The sequence below is a fragment of the Diachasmimorpha longicaudata genome, chromosome 9 (assembly GCF_034640455.1).
Source record: "Diachasmimorpha longicaudata isolate KC_UGA_2023 chromosome 9, iyDiaLong2, whole genome shotgun sequence".
Taxonomy (NCBI): Eukaryota; Metazoa; Arthropoda; class Insecta; order Hymenoptera; family Braconidae; genus Diachasmimorpha; species Diachasmimorpha longicaudata.
This window is the reverse complement of record NC_087233.1, coordinates 6441086-6458325: the sequence shown is the minus strand read 5'-3', so window position 1 is coordinate 6458325 and position 17240 is coordinate 6441086. Positions and strand designations below refer to the sequence as shown.

Sequence of the window (17240 nt, the reverse complement as noted above, 5' to 3'; positions counted from 1 at the left end):
TCCTCGCTACCTTAATCAGGAGATGATTTTTCTCTTCCCCTCCCTCCTGGTCTTTTCGCCACTCGGATACCAAGTTAATGTACAAATTTAACGGAAGGGGTGGGAGGAAAAAAAGCTCAGTGGGTCGCTCCTGAAGGACTACTGGTGGAAACAGAGAAAACCGCGGGAGTAAGTCGGATTAAATTCTGGTGCATTTTGTAATTTGCACTGCACGTACATTTGTATTCACCCAGGGCACCACTTTCCCCGAGATTAAAATGCAAATCAAAATTTTCTACTTGAGGTAAGTGTGAAATATAGCACGAGGGGTGCGTAGGGTAAGCAGCTTGTTTATGAATCATTTGTGGGGATGTGAGGAATGGGGTGGAATTTTTGAGGTAAAAATTGGCCGGTTTGACAGCTGTCAATAGGGGGAAATGCACTGTTTAACCAGCTAATGAGTAAATTAATTGATATTGCAGCACTGAATGAAAAAAAGGAGAAGTACTCACTTAGTTTTCAGATTAACGATTCTGTATTCAGCCAGGTAAGTGTGGCGGAAAAACTGAAACAATAAAAAATCACAAATCATTAATATAAATGTACAGACACCAGATCAATACATGACAATCATCAATGGCTTCATCAAATTGAATTCAATTGATGCTGAAAAGCTTTCAGCGCAGTCCCATCCCAAAAAAAAAAATGTAGAAAATATTTTCATGAATAAAACAACTCAACTCCACCGAACAAACAAAATTATCTGATACACCTACGATCCCCCTTCATGATAAAACAATTTTCCCCCCATCGCGAATGCAGAACGTATCATGTAGCCGCCAGATTTATCTTCCAATTGCCAACAAAATTTTTCCCTTTCATACGAACCAAAAAAAAATAGAATGAAATCTAGTTTTTCTATAGTAAAGCCGACATATATGTCCCCCATCTTTTCATTGGCACTCGGAAAATATGAAATTTTCTGGTGCGAGGTAGGTATTAATAGTCAACAGTTCTCGCCAATAAATTATGGTCTCTCCGGTGTATGGGTAGATAGCGTTCAGTATCGAGGCCTTGCCATCAATAATGTTCACCGATATGGAAGGATTCATGGTGCCCCGGTGCTATTTTGCTTCCATTAACTCTTTCAGGAATAAACCATAAATCATGACTGTTGCCTGGTATATACACAAGGGCGAGACTGCATGCTAGTATATAGCGATAGAGATCGAAGGGATGTTGCTGTATTTTTTAAATGGAGAGAAAACTTGCGGAAAATTTACACGAAGAAAAAACCGATTTTTTTTTCGGGAAAATTCAAATTTCGTGTGGCTTCAACCTGAATAGTCCAATAAAAATAAATTCTGAATTTCTATCTCAATTTTTACTGAACTAAAAAAACGTGAAATAACTTGGGAGTCATTACCCCCCTTCCACCGAATCATCTAAAAGCTTAAAGCTGAAAGCTAATTGCATTAATCACAACAGCATTCGGTATATGGAAATTTAATTATTGCATTGATTCATTACGAAGGTGACTTTCACCTAATTTATGATTTTACTCCGATATAAATTATCGATCTCGCCTAATCGTGGAGCGCAGGGATGGGCTGTTCGTCGCCATTGTCCTCTCCCACCCCCTCATTTTTAATTAAAATAGCATAATGAACTTTACCATCAGTGACTGAGCAATTCAATAAAAATTCAATTACTCCAAATTGACTGTAAACGATCGAGCGATCTGCAATTTATAGCGTCAAAGGAACACTCGGTAGGTATTCTTTGCATATAACTGACTATTTTCCAGTCTGTCCCATGTCCTTAATCCTCCAGGACCCTTCTCCCACGTAATCCAGGCCGATTGCGTCGGTTCACTCCTCTATTTGGATTTCCCTCTGTTGAATCTTCTCGCTCTGGTTATGCACTTAACGCCCTCTCTTCCACCCACTCACGGTCTCTTTCAGTGAATCGCTCGATTCCGTTTTTGGCTTCAATCCAACTACTATGTACGGAATATTTCGAAATAAATCGTTTCTGCTAAAGAGGGAGCCTCTCCCGGTATACAGCATTGAGAATACTGTATAAAGGGGTGAGATGGAGGTGGGTAAAATATGGAAACACATTTGTGGCCCATTGCTTCCTGTCTTCGCAAGAATTTTTGAGCGTTACTATATTTTTCAATTTGTTTTTCACTCTTTTTACGACGGAGAATGCATCCGGGTTTTGTTGTGCTCTTGTTTATGCTAATGTTTTTTGGCGCATTGTTGGAGAGCCCTGGGAATTCATGGGATGATGAGTCCCCGGGCATTCGCCGCGTTCACTAATTTTTTATTTTTGTAAAAATCCCTTAGAGCTTCTGGAAAAATCATCTGAAATCATCTGACGCCTCGAAAAAGTTCGTCAACCGATTTTTCGGAGACAATAATTTTATTTCGGACGATTTGGTACTAGATTCTATAACTCAATCCAACTAATCGACTCGTCTAATTATTTCTAACAACCCTAATCACTAATTGAAGTGATGAAGTCGTTCCATAACCCGGGAGAATTCAAGTTCCTTTCACATATTAATTTTCCTGATATTTACAAGAAAAAAATTTAATAAAAAATTTATGTGTAAATTTTCAAATATATGAAGTGAAGTAACGGGTTTAATTTTGAAAATTATAAAGTACATTAGTCGAGATAGTAACGGAAAAAGACGCACTGAGTCGGATATGTGGGCAACGATATTCTAAATCAAGGAGTGCGGGTCAACGCATGGTCGGACCAATAGTGCAGCACATGGTGCCACGACGTTTGTGGTGCGTTCACAGCGACCCTTGCCGTCCCTTCATCCCCTAACAAATACAGGTATAGTCGGGGTTACCACTACGTTGGTTTACTCGCGTGGCTGAAGACCAGGATCGTTAACCCGCGGGTCTGTAGCACTGCACACCTGCTTGAAAATTGAACGTGTACGGGTCAGCTCGTCTGTGTTATCGCTAATTTTACTGGCGAACGCGTTTCAGCTTGACACGTTAGTGTGTGTCCACCTCAATCATCCTTTCGTATGGTAAATTCACCGTACCCCGGAGGGAAAAGATTTTCATTTTGGATGGAATTAACCCTCGGATGGAGCGATTTAAAAAATCAAATTTTTGGAACAATTTACGATTAATTTCCAGGGCAGGGGGGAGGGGGCGGTCGGGGTGAATACGATTTGAGGAGTAATTTGGTACTGATATAATTAATTAGGGAAGAACTCGATAAAGTTAAATCACTTTGGAATATTGATTGTTATTGATTGAATTTCCTCATTCGTCGTCCCATTGCGGAACTTTAATTCCACAAAAATAATATTCAAATTGGCAGGCAATTCCAAATGGATGTCTTATCACCAATTGTGGCACTGAAAACAGCTATATCGACCCCGGAATGAATAGCATTTCGAGCCAATGACAGTTTATAGTTTCAAAATGGTTGTCCGTGAGTTGGGCGTCAGAGTTACGACATGTCGTAAAATAAATGGAGCGTAAGGGTGAGTACGGAGGTGTCATCGTGTTGAAAGGGAAGTGGGATGATTGAGACTGCATACTGATGATAGTAGACTGATGAATGAACACAATGGTGTGCCAAGTGCAGAGAAATGATGAATTTCTGTCTGTCCAGAAGAATTCGCCGTCCAAAGGGCGGTTTACCGAATACAGAAGATAGTCCGGTCGATTGGCCCTGGAGATCAGTAAAGACATTGAATGATGATTTTAGATCGTCGCCAATATCCAGCAGTCTATTGACTTTTCATCTTGATAAGCCTTCCGCCAATGTTGTGCCCCGCCACGAATTTATGATTTTATTCTCGTTTTTTGGTCCATCGCCTCAGGATTTTTTTATAAAGAAAATCAGCAGCAGGCGGTGGAAATTTAATAGGCTGTGATTCACACACCCACAGCCTATTAAATCTTCATCGTCGTATCTCGAAGATCGATGTCCGTCGGTTTGGAATTGCTGAGAAATTTTTTTTTTTTTCGTAATCAATGGCCTTATGTTGCCGGTTCATCTAGAGGAGAAGATATTCCATCGACCGACGTTATCTCACGTTTTATGTATTCCACCTGCTTCTGGAGAAATAAAAAAATAAAACAAAGGAGAACTGCTGGACTATCAGTTACTCGTTTCCATGGGAATGCTCTCATCGGTGGATAGAACGCTCCAAGGATATCGATAAATCACGAATATCGTAAGGGGCCGATTGGATGTGCACTATTATGGTGAACCGGGTATGTTTAGTGCTGCCTCTTGGTATTATATTTCATAGATTCGTTATCTGGAGTAACTGATCCCGTGGGTATCAGCACGAATCCTGTACCTTAGTCCCAGAGTATACGGAGGGCCTAAATTCCGGATTATTGGTCCTCATTTGGGAGAGGCTGAAATAACAGAGGTTGTTAAAAAAAATGAGGGAATGAATTCAAATGATCTGAGGGAATATCGCCGATAAAAAGTGGAAGGAGATGGTGTGGGGTGTGGATGGTGAATAGTTATAGGATAATTATATTTAAAGACATTACAAGGATTCGACTCATTTAGAGGGTCACGTAGGACTCCCCCCTCGCCCTCATCCTGATATAGATCGAAAAATTATTTAAAAATTGTGATAAATACGTCAGTCAAAATAGTCTTCAGTGAAAATTATGGAATAATTAACAAATTCACTTAGTATCGCGTGTCACAACCTCTGATATATTTAATTTAGTCTGTTAGAACCCATCCACTTCCTGTCATGATAAAATTCACCTATCGATTGTCTAGTATTACCAGAAAAGGTGGAGGAAAAAATAGAAATAATATTAGCAATTACGCTGCCATCAATGACACCATATTATGTCAGAATTACCATTCCCCGAGGCTCTGGTACGTCAAAGTGAATGAAAAAAATTCACCGCAATGAGTACGTTTGATGCAAAGAACTCGGTTGTGAATCAATAAACTATTCGCCATGTCGTTAATTTGACTTTCATCTTCCTCTCGAGTTTATGTAAAAATCATTATATTTCCACCTCCCCAGTTTCTGTTTTCCCTCCATTTTTTCCTGAAATGATACTGATGGCTTTATGCAGCAGAAAATATCCGACAAATTGAAGGCGCTTTTGCTCTTTTCACCAGAACGAGAGAACTGGTAGATCGCTTTGATTCTGTTGATTAACGCAAAACGGAATTGCTTGCGTGCAAATAATCCTTTCAGATGAGGGCATTGAAAGCTCCTTTAATAACGCATTCCATTAACATTTTTAATGAAAAAAAAAATCCGAACGAGCGAGTGTATCATCAAAGAGTCGTGAATCAGAGTCACCAAAGTGGCACCAGGTTATTGTCACTTTCATGCAGCGGATGTTTCATCTTTTGATTCATGACTGCCCATTAACATAATCAGCTTCATCGTCGCATCATTCAGCTCCTCTTTCTCCTGAAACAGCCACGTTACCCCGGCTTATTATATCGTGCCATAAACTCGGAATTGTCATGATACTGTGGCGTCTGCGTCTATAAAGACGAATATTGTGGGTTCTCATGGTGAGGTGAATTTAGATGGACCTTAGGTGGAGGATTAGGGTGCTGGGGCCAATTACCAAATTCTTGAGCTGTTTCGCCACAATTTATCCTGATGACGATAGCTCTGCAGATGTGAATGGCCCAGGATCCATAGAAGATCGTCTTCGAATAGACTTTGGACTGACTATTCAGATGTGCTCCACTTGGACCGATCGTAATGGACATCCGGTGGACCTCGGGGAATATTACCCGGGGGATGTGATAATGAATCAACAGAAAGTTGGCAAAGTAGTTGGAGTTATGGTGGATTTCATCCAGTGGTGGCTCGGTTGAGTCAGGACCCTTCCATCACCGTAATCAGCTTCATCGTCGGGTCATTCAGCATGACCTCTTCATCCTGGGGGAGCCCATCATCTTGGCTTATTATGTCAGGTCATAAACCCTGAGTTGTCATAATCCTCTGGCCTCTGCATCCGCCAAGACGAAAATTCGAGGTCCTCCTGGGGAGGTGATGGCACCAGCACCAGGAACTGATCAGCAGGTGCTCAAGATGTTCAGGAGCACTTCGTCTTCAATGACTTGGAGGTATGTTTAGGGTGTGGGGTCTGATTGGACTGTTCGTAATTGAGGTGACGGAAATGCTGCAGACAATGGGAGAATCTCATCCCGGTTCGTCGAAATTGTCGGAGATTCAAGACCAATTTGACTAATTGAAAGCGATGAGCTGGAAAAATCGAAGGTCAATCGAGTTTTCAAGTGCTCTCAGATAAGATGGTTACCATTAAAGTTCGAGGGTACATATCGGTTTCATCACTGGCAAATTGGTTGCTACGGAATGAGCTTTATCTGGGTGCAGTTTCAGCCTTAAAATCTAACGGTGGAAAAAATTGAGCGATAAAAGTTGGGGAACAACGTGATGATGTTGAAAAATGAGGAAACGCTCGTTTTTCCTGAGTACTCTGGAGGGAATAGTATCATGTTAATCTCAACATAAAAAGAATGGGTATCATGGAGTCGAGGAGTAACTTTTTGATTGAATGGTCGCGGTCTGTTTAATCGATTTATTCCGGATTGAATATTGGTAATTTTTGACGTAAATGTACGATTAGTAAATATTTTAGATATTTTTGTGTGACGTTGTGCAGTAATTATGAGTGTCAATTAGGACTGCGTGTCCATCTCCCCTTGAATTCTGTTATTGAATAGATTATGTGAACTGCATGTGCAATAATCTATGGGAATGCATGCGAAGTGCAACTGAATGTGGCTTTTGTATGGCCAGAATCGAATGCGGTCACCCACAGGACCGGGTTCCCTGTCGATTTCGCACGCAGAATCGATCGCGGGATTCAGTATTTCATTGTGGTAGGCGTGAGCCCCTTCGGGATTACACAAAAACTGGGCCACGAGGAATTACCGAGTTTTTACGCCAATCTCCTCATTTATATTCGTGATTGACGTGAATTTTTCAATTTATCATACGGTAACTGATGCTTCTTTTTTTTCAAGAACTTTATGGAAGACCGGAGGGGGCGGGGGTGCATTGAGAAGATGATCTCATCGCAATTTATGAGTGAGTGCATGGAAGTAATGATACTTTATATCCTGGCGATGTACTTTATGGCGAAATGAAATGGCAAAATCAATTGATCACAGAGATGAAAAATTCTTGAGATAAAATTGATTGATAGAATTGAAAAACATTCGTCACTTGATGTGGAATATTTATGTAAATGTGTAGGTTGATTTGCAACTCAAAAATGTGGGTTTACGAATTTTCAAAGAAATGAATCTTCGAAAATTTGAAGATCCTGAGATAGTCGAAGGAAATTCAGAAATTGAATTCGGAAATAATTTTTGATAATTTCCGATACGATAATTTCCACTTTTATCAACAATTTGGGTCCGTGGAGGAATGAAATATAGAAATAATTCAATTTTTTCCTCTCGTCGCGTTAAAAAACGGGAGAATTGAGATGAAAGTGATTCAGAGAAATTTACAATCTTCAGCGAATTCTGAAATATCGAGAATAAATCGATCTCGATGGAAAACGACTCAGTCCCCTTCACATCTGAATTATTCATAGCTGTTATCATGGCTCATCTATCGAAAATTATCGAATGCCTTAGGTGTTCAGTGAACCTCAGGAACAATAACACAGAATCCCCATCCCCTGGTACCCTAAGAACTGAAAAGATCGAGCGTACTTTCGAAATTTAATTTCGCCATCGCATAATTCACTTTGATAGCAGCGTAAATATTAGTCTTCCGAGCGTCATATAAAATGTAAAATACGAGGTAACTTCTCAAGCGTTAAAACTCATTTTTATTCCAAACTCAGCTTGAAATATTCTAAAAAAATATTTATCAAATCAATTGATTGCCTTCGTCTTCGATCCCCAGCTGTATGCGCGAAAATTCCTGGAAAATTTTCCACAGAACACCGGAAGTAACTCACCCCTATACTGTGAAGCCCACGAAAAGGAAATGTACGTAAAAATTAGGCCTTCAGGGGGTGCAACGAGGGACGAAGTTTAATTTTATCAGAAAAATTAGTCTCCACATTTCCCCCTCTTGAGATCCAACTTTTATCAAAAACTTTTTTCCGCGCATCACTGGATGACACTTTTGAGTGCTTAATGGTTGGTTACGATCATGTCAGGACTGATCATGTAATGACACTATTGGCACTGATACACTCGTGAGTGGTGCGGACAATTAAGCTTGGAAACGACGTTTCTGGTACTTTAACAGGATTTGCCGATGCGTTAAATTTCCCACCACTCGGTCATGCCGCGTAGTAGCCGATATCGTGCCGCAATCTGCAGTCGTTGGTGGTGGCGGTACGTGGCCTCTCGCTGCTATTCACGTCGTGGTTTCACCCATATACACAGACCAGAAATCGTGCGAGAGTGCTGGCAATAACGGCTGGTAAAGTCATTTGCGATTAACCGCTGGTTAAGTGCATCCCGTCTATGCAAGTATTCGCGAAATTCTATATATGTACACGTATCCGAAAAAAAAAAAGATAAAACTATACGCGGTATTTCTTGTCCCGGTGAAAATTGACTCGAAATGTGAAGGGGTGGAATGATATTGAAATTTAGGGGTTGAGGGAGAATTTCGTGACGTTGATGAGAATGACTCGCATTACTGCGCACCAAATATTTATTGCAGGGAAAATATTTTAATTATGTGAAGTTGTTGAATGAATGATTCATTTAATATATGTCATTAATTAAAGTGAACGAATTTTTTTTATTAAAATTGTCTATTAATTTGGTAATTGTGTATTGGAAATCGGGGACAAATGAGAGAGGTTTACATTATAATCAAGGATTGAATGTAAATATTTTTTTATGATAATTAATTGTATTGGGTCGGAGGGGAGGAGTCGCTTAGCGTACGTCAAATATTGATTGTCGTAATAATTTGTTGGGCTGTGAAGTTGATAGTTGAGTGATTTAGTTCACATTGATTAGTTGAATAGAGTAGCCGAGGTATTAGATAGAAACATAGGATTATTACATATGTGTTGGTATATTTATCGTGTCATCCATCCAATTACTTGATTGGTAATTAATGAAGTCTCTGATTAAATGAAGTTGGGAGTATTTTTCACGTTAGTTGCTCCGCGAAAATCCACAGAATCGAATACAAATATTTATGAAGACTTTGTTACGGGAGTGGAGATGTTGGCAGAAGCCTGGGTGAATAGTTAACCCCCATGTTGAGTAAAAAGTCCGGAAAGCTATTCAGCTCGTCCACATAAATCTGAGAAATTTCATCGTCAATGTTTGCTGCACAGGGACAATGTCAGAGTCACAGCCTCGAGTGCTTTGAAATGTTAAGATGAAACGGTTATATTTTCTGTCCTTTGGGGAACGACAAAAGAGACGATTATTCCACTGAATATTTAAAAACTATTGGTGGAATTTCCTAGTACACCTCTGGAAGCTTTCCATCAAGATAAAAAAAAATAAATCAACAAAATTGTTGTTGGATAAGAATTACGACACAAAAATAATTTTTGGAAGAAATCAATTATTTTTCACGTGTCGTATATTATCGCACAAATTGTACTCGAGTCAGAAAATAATTATTCCATTGTCAAGATGTCTTCCAACGATTGGAAGATTATTCGAAACCGAATTCACTGGCGAATTTCCCATTTTTCATCCTAAAAACCAAAAATTTCGCGAATATTTTCTCATGCGCGAGGATCACGTCGATGATCGCAGAACGACAATGATTGTACAACCGTCAAAACTACCGGGGCTATGTCAAAAGACGTATCTGAATGTCAGTAAGCATTGTCACTTTACCAGATACAAAGAGCATTCGTACTTTTGTTGGGATTCATGCATTGACACAAGCCCAGACCCTGTTCCGTACCATCATTTCCTGTCTCTCGACAATGTTCCATTGCATGTATTTTCCAATCCCCAGCCACTCTCCCTCGACTTGAGAAAATAATACAACAGCACCGGGAAAATGTATCGGTGTCACGTGTACATTGTCCCCGAATGATATCTCGCGGTGGAATTCACCGGAATTTGTCGCAACAAATGGAATTTTGAACGTCGAACCGACGACGTTCCGATATTATCGCGTGAGACTATTTTATTCGATGATTGGCGATGAATGAAAATATTTTGAATATATTCGAGCCTGAGTGCATGTTATATTCAACAGAACATACCACGTCGGTGGATTACTATCAATAATATTCAGTTTCACATTTGAAGCCTCTGAAAGTGCTCAAACGACGAGAAAATTCCCCTGGAAATTGCCCCACTCGGGTCAGACATATTTGAAGCGAATGTTCATTAAGAAAAAAATTATAAAATAAAATGGAAAAGTCCGGGAAATTATTTTTCTTTTTTTCTCCTCTCGCAGGCGTTCGCCCGACGTCGGCGATACTCGCAATGGAAAATTATTAAATTTAATCCCAATATCTTTATAATTTCTGTCAATATCAACGTGAGCATTTCCCGCAGTGATTCAATCTGAAATGATAACGGCCAATGACCATAAATCATGGAATGGCTCAACAAATGCCTTTCATAGTCACTGTGAATAGCCACAATACATCCGATAAACGGAATTAATCGACAGATCATTTCGGGAAATCGCATGGTCTTATTGGGATTTCCCGCATCACGCAGTCTATGGACTGCTGTGACTGATTGTAATACGCAACGATAATTTCAATGGTATCATGCGTAGACTCTAATGGGTTCAGGATGGTCGATAAGCTGGAGATTTAATCTCATTACTGAAGGGCCTATTACGATTCATCTAACTTTGATTTTCGTGTGCAGTGGTAATTTAATATGGGGAGGAAATAGTTCGATAAAAATTACCAGAAAAGTTTGGTAATTCCCGGGGTGAATATTATTCAGGAAAAAATTACCGGATGACCTTGAATTTTTACGGAACCGAACCCTGTCCATCATCAGGCAATTAATCGAGTTTTAGAAGCGGGGGAGGTGTATCAGACAATTACCCTAATTTTTCCCAAGCTTCGGGGTGGAAATGAGATAATGATGGGTCATGATATAGTTTGGTGGAACGGTAGGGTAATTTTTATAAAAAAATTCTCTCCCTTTGGGCGTCTGTCCTCCTGTTAAATTGGATATCACAATTATTCTGATTGATGAAGTTCAAAGCGAGAAAAGTCAGACTCGCATGGTCTATTCGAGTTTCCATTGAAAACTGGTAATCCATTAGCAGATTAACCAACGCAATTTTTCAGTCATTCAGTGAACAAAAAATAGCGGAGGCAATGAAACGAACACATCGAGAGATAATAGATTCACTGCGCATGACCGTACAGTTTCTGAGCTGAATCCAATTAAATATCAAAAAGTTGGTCTTTCAAACTTCATTCGGTGCTGAGGGCTGCATGAATGTGGGAGTTATTCAATTTTTTAAAAATCCATTTCCCCTCTGTGCCGTAATAATTCAAGGTAATGAGGATTCAATTAGATAATGAGCGGAGAGCGAAAAAAAATTATCTGAAATTATGTGGGATGTGAATGTGGGGTGTCTCATCAAGAGGATCGGACGGACCAACTTCTGTTTACCGAATCATCCGAAAAATCTCATTCTTCGACTGACTATCGTATACGTTATCATTCATCATCCCCTGCCCTCGTACTTCCCCCTGAAAACTTCATTTTTCACACTTGGCAATTTATTTTATCGTCAACGCCAGCTTCCGCCCCGGTAAAAATTCAATTTTCCCCCAGAAAATAACACATCATCCTGAAAGATGGACTTTCCCTTCCGGAACAATTACAAAGTAACCGCATAATCAACCCCCAGAAAGAAATAGCCAACAAAACTTCTCAAAATTCCCCGATAAAATTTCCAGTGCCATCACTGAATTTTTTTCCCACCCCTATCATGTACCCCTATTATGCACCTATTTGTCCGCGATAGGGTGGAAATATTTCAGTAATTTCTCCCCCAAAATTTGTAGTAAAAACCACTAATCGGTTCGATAAAAGTGGAAGCCAGTAAAGTGTCGCGGTTGGTGGAACAATATTCATGGCCAATGTTCGATTAATGCAACGATCTCGTCGAACACGTGCGTCGAACTACCCTCGCTATCAGTATAGCTCCCTTCACCCCTCTAATACATCCCCTGACACACGAATACATAAGCCTGGTGTGGGTTTGCGCGAATTCAGCTCTCACTCTGTCCACAATCCTGCGCACGAGGTTCACAGTGGCTACGCCCTTCTGGATATTTGATTTTTGACCCGGATATGCCTCCAGCCCGGGGACGAAAAATTCGTGAGATATTAATTCAATACCACTAACTTCCCGCCCCCCCCCTACTGCCCCCTACTCCACCACCCCCGTCCATCGGACTCCTTAAGAGCGTTCGTCCTTTTCGTCCTGTTCGATGAATACTTCAGCGGTTTTCACTTTAGTTTTGAAGGAGCGCTCCCTCCTTTTTCCTCGATGCGCCCCCTGTGGGGGTAAAAGCTTTGTGAAAGGAATTCTGATATATCCGTAGAAATATCTCGGAGCTTTTTCATTCGAGTAATGTCAGCGAATGGGATAATAGGGTGGGGGCTGTGAACGGCCGGTTGAGAGATCAAGAAATAAAAGGGAAAAAAGGAAAATATTGAATTTGGGGGGATCAATGGAGAAATTGAGTGAAATTGAGAAGAATAAATGGTTAGAATTGTCACGATTCTATCAGTCATTGACTTGTGAATTAATATTATTTATTTTACCGTCATTTTGACAAAATTATCTTGACATTGTTGAGGGAGATATTTTTTTTATTTGGAGAAATGATTTGCGTTATGACAATACCTCTTAGGGGTGGAAGCAATTATTAGTGTGATGGCATTTCCAGTGGGTCATTCCATCAAACCTTTGGGAGATTCCGCACTGTGGCCAATATGGCACAATTCCCCGAATTTTTTTGCAACCCCAAACGGACCCGTAATTACATCGAATTAATCAAATAGCAGAGGGCAAGAGTATACAATGCTGACTATGCAGATGATTTCAACAGAAGACCGGCCACATAGACAGTTGACCAACCATTGATTACCATTCCAACAGTCCGATGAATGGACAGGGGGGTGGGGATGGGGTGAGGGGCCTGGGCCGTGTCCTTTCCATTCAGAAACACCTCCGGACGTTGCTCAGAATTTTCGGGCCGTCAGATCGTTCACATAAACAGAAACACTGGCTAAGTGGGAGTGTGATTGGATGGATGATGCGGAGAGGGGTGGATTTTTCAGGGGTGCAATACGGCAGGAATTCCAGAGGCGAAGGGTCATCGTGTGGGATAGGGAAAAAATGCAGATTCGGTTATCTGGGGCTGGCCCTGAGAACGCTGGACTTTAGGGGGGCAGGCGGCGTCTTTTAATGGAAGAAAATGGTCTACCCTTAACTTGAAATGAGTTAGGGTCGCAGGGTCTTGAAACAAACTTCCCCCGATGGCTTCCTGACTTTAACACCTGCTAACACTTCCTAAAGACCTTTCAACCACTCGCGATAAAATTCACTGGGGTCGACAATTTGATAATCCTCTGGGAATTAATCCCTTCGTCCACGGATTCTGATAAATTCCGAAGTTGGAGGTATTTTAGTTCCATTCCAGATCCATTATATCGTCGGTCCTCTCTGTGGTGGTACCGCACGGCAGAAATATTCCATAAAATTCGGGAAATCAAGTTCGATTACGGAAAAAAAATAAGATAATAATCACGAAACCGACCAGATCGCTAATAATAATTTATCTCGTCTTAAAAAATGACTCAATTCACACGGAAAAAATTTTTTGATAAAAATTAAACCTCTGGAGGGCGAAATGTGGCACCAAATGCCAATCAACCACTTTTGAACTCAGGTTTTCTTGGAAAAATCGACGTGGGAGGCTAATTTTTCTGGTAAAACTAACCTTCATCCCTCGCTTCACCCCCTGGAGCTCTAATTTTTACCTAAAATTTCTTTCCACCCCCCGATCAAATAATTTTCATCCGACAAAGCGGATTTGGGTACCCGATACAATGGAAATTCAGAGGCCGCGAGCTATTTAATCACCGATACCATGACCTTGCATTCATGGTACGATTCATTCTGTCACCACTGAAGGTTACCCCCAACGTCAACGCGCAATCAGCATTGCGTTGGTCTTACCCCCTGCCACCTCCCCCTCCCCCCTTATGCAATCACGCTCCATTGTGTTGCACGTAAACCTCAACCATTCTGCGTCGAGTCGTCTCATTCGTATGCAAATATCGTTGGGCATCGCCGGAGAATACCCCACCTCGTCGTCCCCTTAGAATGGACAAGCGACTCGCATAACCATCAGCCAACAATCCCCATGAGGCAATGATGAGGGTTTTTTTTTTCGTCGTCGAAACCTCATTCTACATCTCTTGCATTTTGCAACATGAATTAACGACAGAAGGAATTTAAATGAGACGCAAATCGGAGTTCGGTCTATCAGATTGTTGTTGGATTGAAGAATTTATGGTGTGTCTAGGGGTTAGCTGAAGCTGAGTTAATCAGGAGTTCAAAATTATTTGTAATTTATTGGGCCTTATCAAGAATTTAATGTTTATGTTCCTTCGATGACTGCGAGAGAATATTTTTGAGCGAATTTACCCGGAATTGTTATGTATTTTGTTATTAAAAAATCGGTTTAATTGTGAAGTATTTAAGGAGCTTTCAATCATCCGGATCACGTGATGATGATAAACGGAGTAATAATTTTTTAATATTTTTAATCCCCGGAGAAAAGGAAGGAATTACTCACATTTGCTTAGTCGCAAATTTACCGATTAAATCAACATTTATCTAATGAAAATTTCTAATTACAACAGTTATACCTCAGCCGAGGGTACTCACCTTCTGATAATTGGAGGCACACAGCAGATACTGTCCATCTGGCGACAGCTGATGCTCGAAACTCGACCGAAGTGCCTGAAAATTTGATGAAAAAAACTAATTACAATGAATGTAAATTGTGCGGCTCAACTTCATTTCGAAAATGGAAAAAACCACTAGCAAGAATAAACTGTAATTTTTTACCCGCACCACCATTGAAATCGTTTTCAGCGTGAAAAGTTGATGAAAAAAAAAAAAAAAGTATTGGAAAAAAATAATTCCATTACATTTTCTTGCTGCAGGTTTTTTCCCTCGCTAATTAAGGCAAAATCGACTACTCTCTCCAGTCTGGCTCTCGACTGCAGAGTTCGATTAATTCGATTCTCCTCGGCATTCACCCACCCTCCCTCTCTCTCCTACACCAGTTGGCGTCTAACCCACCCCTATATTTTCCATCACACCGATCTACAACTCTCGCACCATTGGACTGAGCTTTTTATTAGTACACCTTGTTCCATGGATGATTTCCCCAGTTTCCATACACTGACATATCGAAAATGTGTGTACGTGTGCACATGCCCCGGGGTCATGTTGGTCGTTTCGGTTCGTTCACGGAGAAATTAACGTTCGCGGCTTGCCTTGCGGCACTAATTAGCCCACCATGCGGCATCTCGTGAAATGAATCTCGAGTTATTTATCGATCTAACGGAGTTTGACGGAAGGTGACGCGGCACTGAGGAGGGCTCTTCAGGTTTATTTGAATATTATCGGAATATTTCCCCGATGAGTCGACAAATTAACGTGGGAGCCGCCCAATACCTCGCAAACAATTTATTTATTTATTTATTTATATCTAAAAATTCGGTATGAAAAAGGTACGATAATTTTCACTCCACCGGCGCGATAATTTTTATTTTCACGAGGGCCAAATGTTTCTAATCGGACGTGTCATGAAGTATTAATAATATGGGGAAAATTGCCAATTATCATTGGTAATTTTTATCAGTGGAAGTGTATTTGTTATGGGAAAAATTGTAAAATATTCGGATGATGAGATTTGCTCGGATTTTAAAGGGATTTAACGCTCGGTTTTACTCTCACTGCACACACTGTAAATGAGAAGGAATTATTACGCTGATGGGGTTTGGGGAGGGGATTTAATATTTGAATCGACGGAGAAAATCCCCGCTTTTATCGCATGCAGTGGTCTACTGCGCATATGAGTTTGATACGATGGCCCAGAGTACGTGAGTATCTCAAGCTCAATTATTCTTCCCATTCAAACTTCCATACGACTGTGGCATTTAGACAACTCCAACTGAATCACTAAGGATTATTAACAACTCGGTTACTCGTTAAGTAAACCATGTACTCCCCAGTGCCCACAAAAACGAGAATCTATTTTCGATTCTGAAAGGGTTGATGGCCCGCTGGGAAATATCTGCGTGAAACTACATTTGTTGGGCCAGACGATGTCTAATGCACCCCCACAAGTTTATTTGAATTGAATTGAAATGTGTCGGCATGATAATTGTCAATATCGTTGACGCAAATTCAATACAACGATATTTATCGAGTTATTTGTTTATTTGGAGCCGTTGAATTCCAAAAACGAAACGGAAGACTCCAATTAGGAGTCGATAACGACATTTGTTTGAAGCGAAATTCATCGCTGACCGACAATTTATTAAAAAATTGGATTATCCTTATTTTTCAGTGGTTAACAACCCCATCGATACGGTCAGTTCGATCCACTGAATCTTCGCGCATTCATTAGCAATAAAATAACCAGTGTCATACTCACAGACTGCGATATTGGCAGTAATACTCGGGCTGATGCATTTTGAATGTTGTACACCATTAAATCTCCAGTCTCAATTCGGTACAGGAATTCGTCATCTGAAAGTAAAATCATGGCATCATCAAAATCACTGAACAAAAATCAATACAAAACTAGGGATAAATACACAATTTTTACCGAGTGATGTGTGAAGGTGTGAAAATAGCGAGAATGACATTCACCACCAGTAATTGAATTTATTCGCACCATCAACTAAACATCCATAAACTCGAAACATTGAATGGATAAATCGATTCGCACATTGGCCATTCTCGTTTCGTATACCTATCCGGATATTAACGGGAGAGTGACACACTCGGCCAAGTGTTTGTATCGTACAGAGTGATCTCTACTCGTCGTCATCGTGTACACGTGAAATTTCAATCTCCATTGTACTGGAAGGGTTTACGCATCCCCTTGTTTTGTGTCTGTCTGCGGATACTGTACAACGTGTCATTTCCGGTTGCCACCGTTTATTGCTATCAAGCACCTGGGTATTGTAACCGTGTTGTTGGTAAAGTC

The 17240-nt window shown here is 40.5% G+C and overlaps 1 protein-coding gene across 16 annotated transcripts in view; it reads right to left on the bottom strand.

The window, feature by feature from the left end:
- Positions 1-17240, bottom strand: part of Ome (omega) — a 173916-nt gene that overhangs the window by 46366 nt on the left and 110310 nt on the right. For 14 of the 16 annotated variants that reach the window (XR_010299561.1, XM_064127305.1, XM_064127313.1 and 11 more), the window contains 3 exons: positions 16683-16777; positions 14900-14995; positions 492-544 (listed from right to left, as the gene is read on the bottom strand). Coding sequence is in view for 15 of the 16 variants with exons in the window: in XM_064127305.1 (XP_063983375.1) it covers positions 492-544; positions 14900-14995; positions 16683-16777 (244 nt within the window). In the remaining variant the exon portion in view is untranslated. The remainder of the gene's footprint in view (positions 1-491; positions 545-14899; positions 14996-16682; positions 16778-17240) is intronic. The other 2 variants (XM_064127300.1, XM_064127301.1) reach the window with 2 other exon arrangements.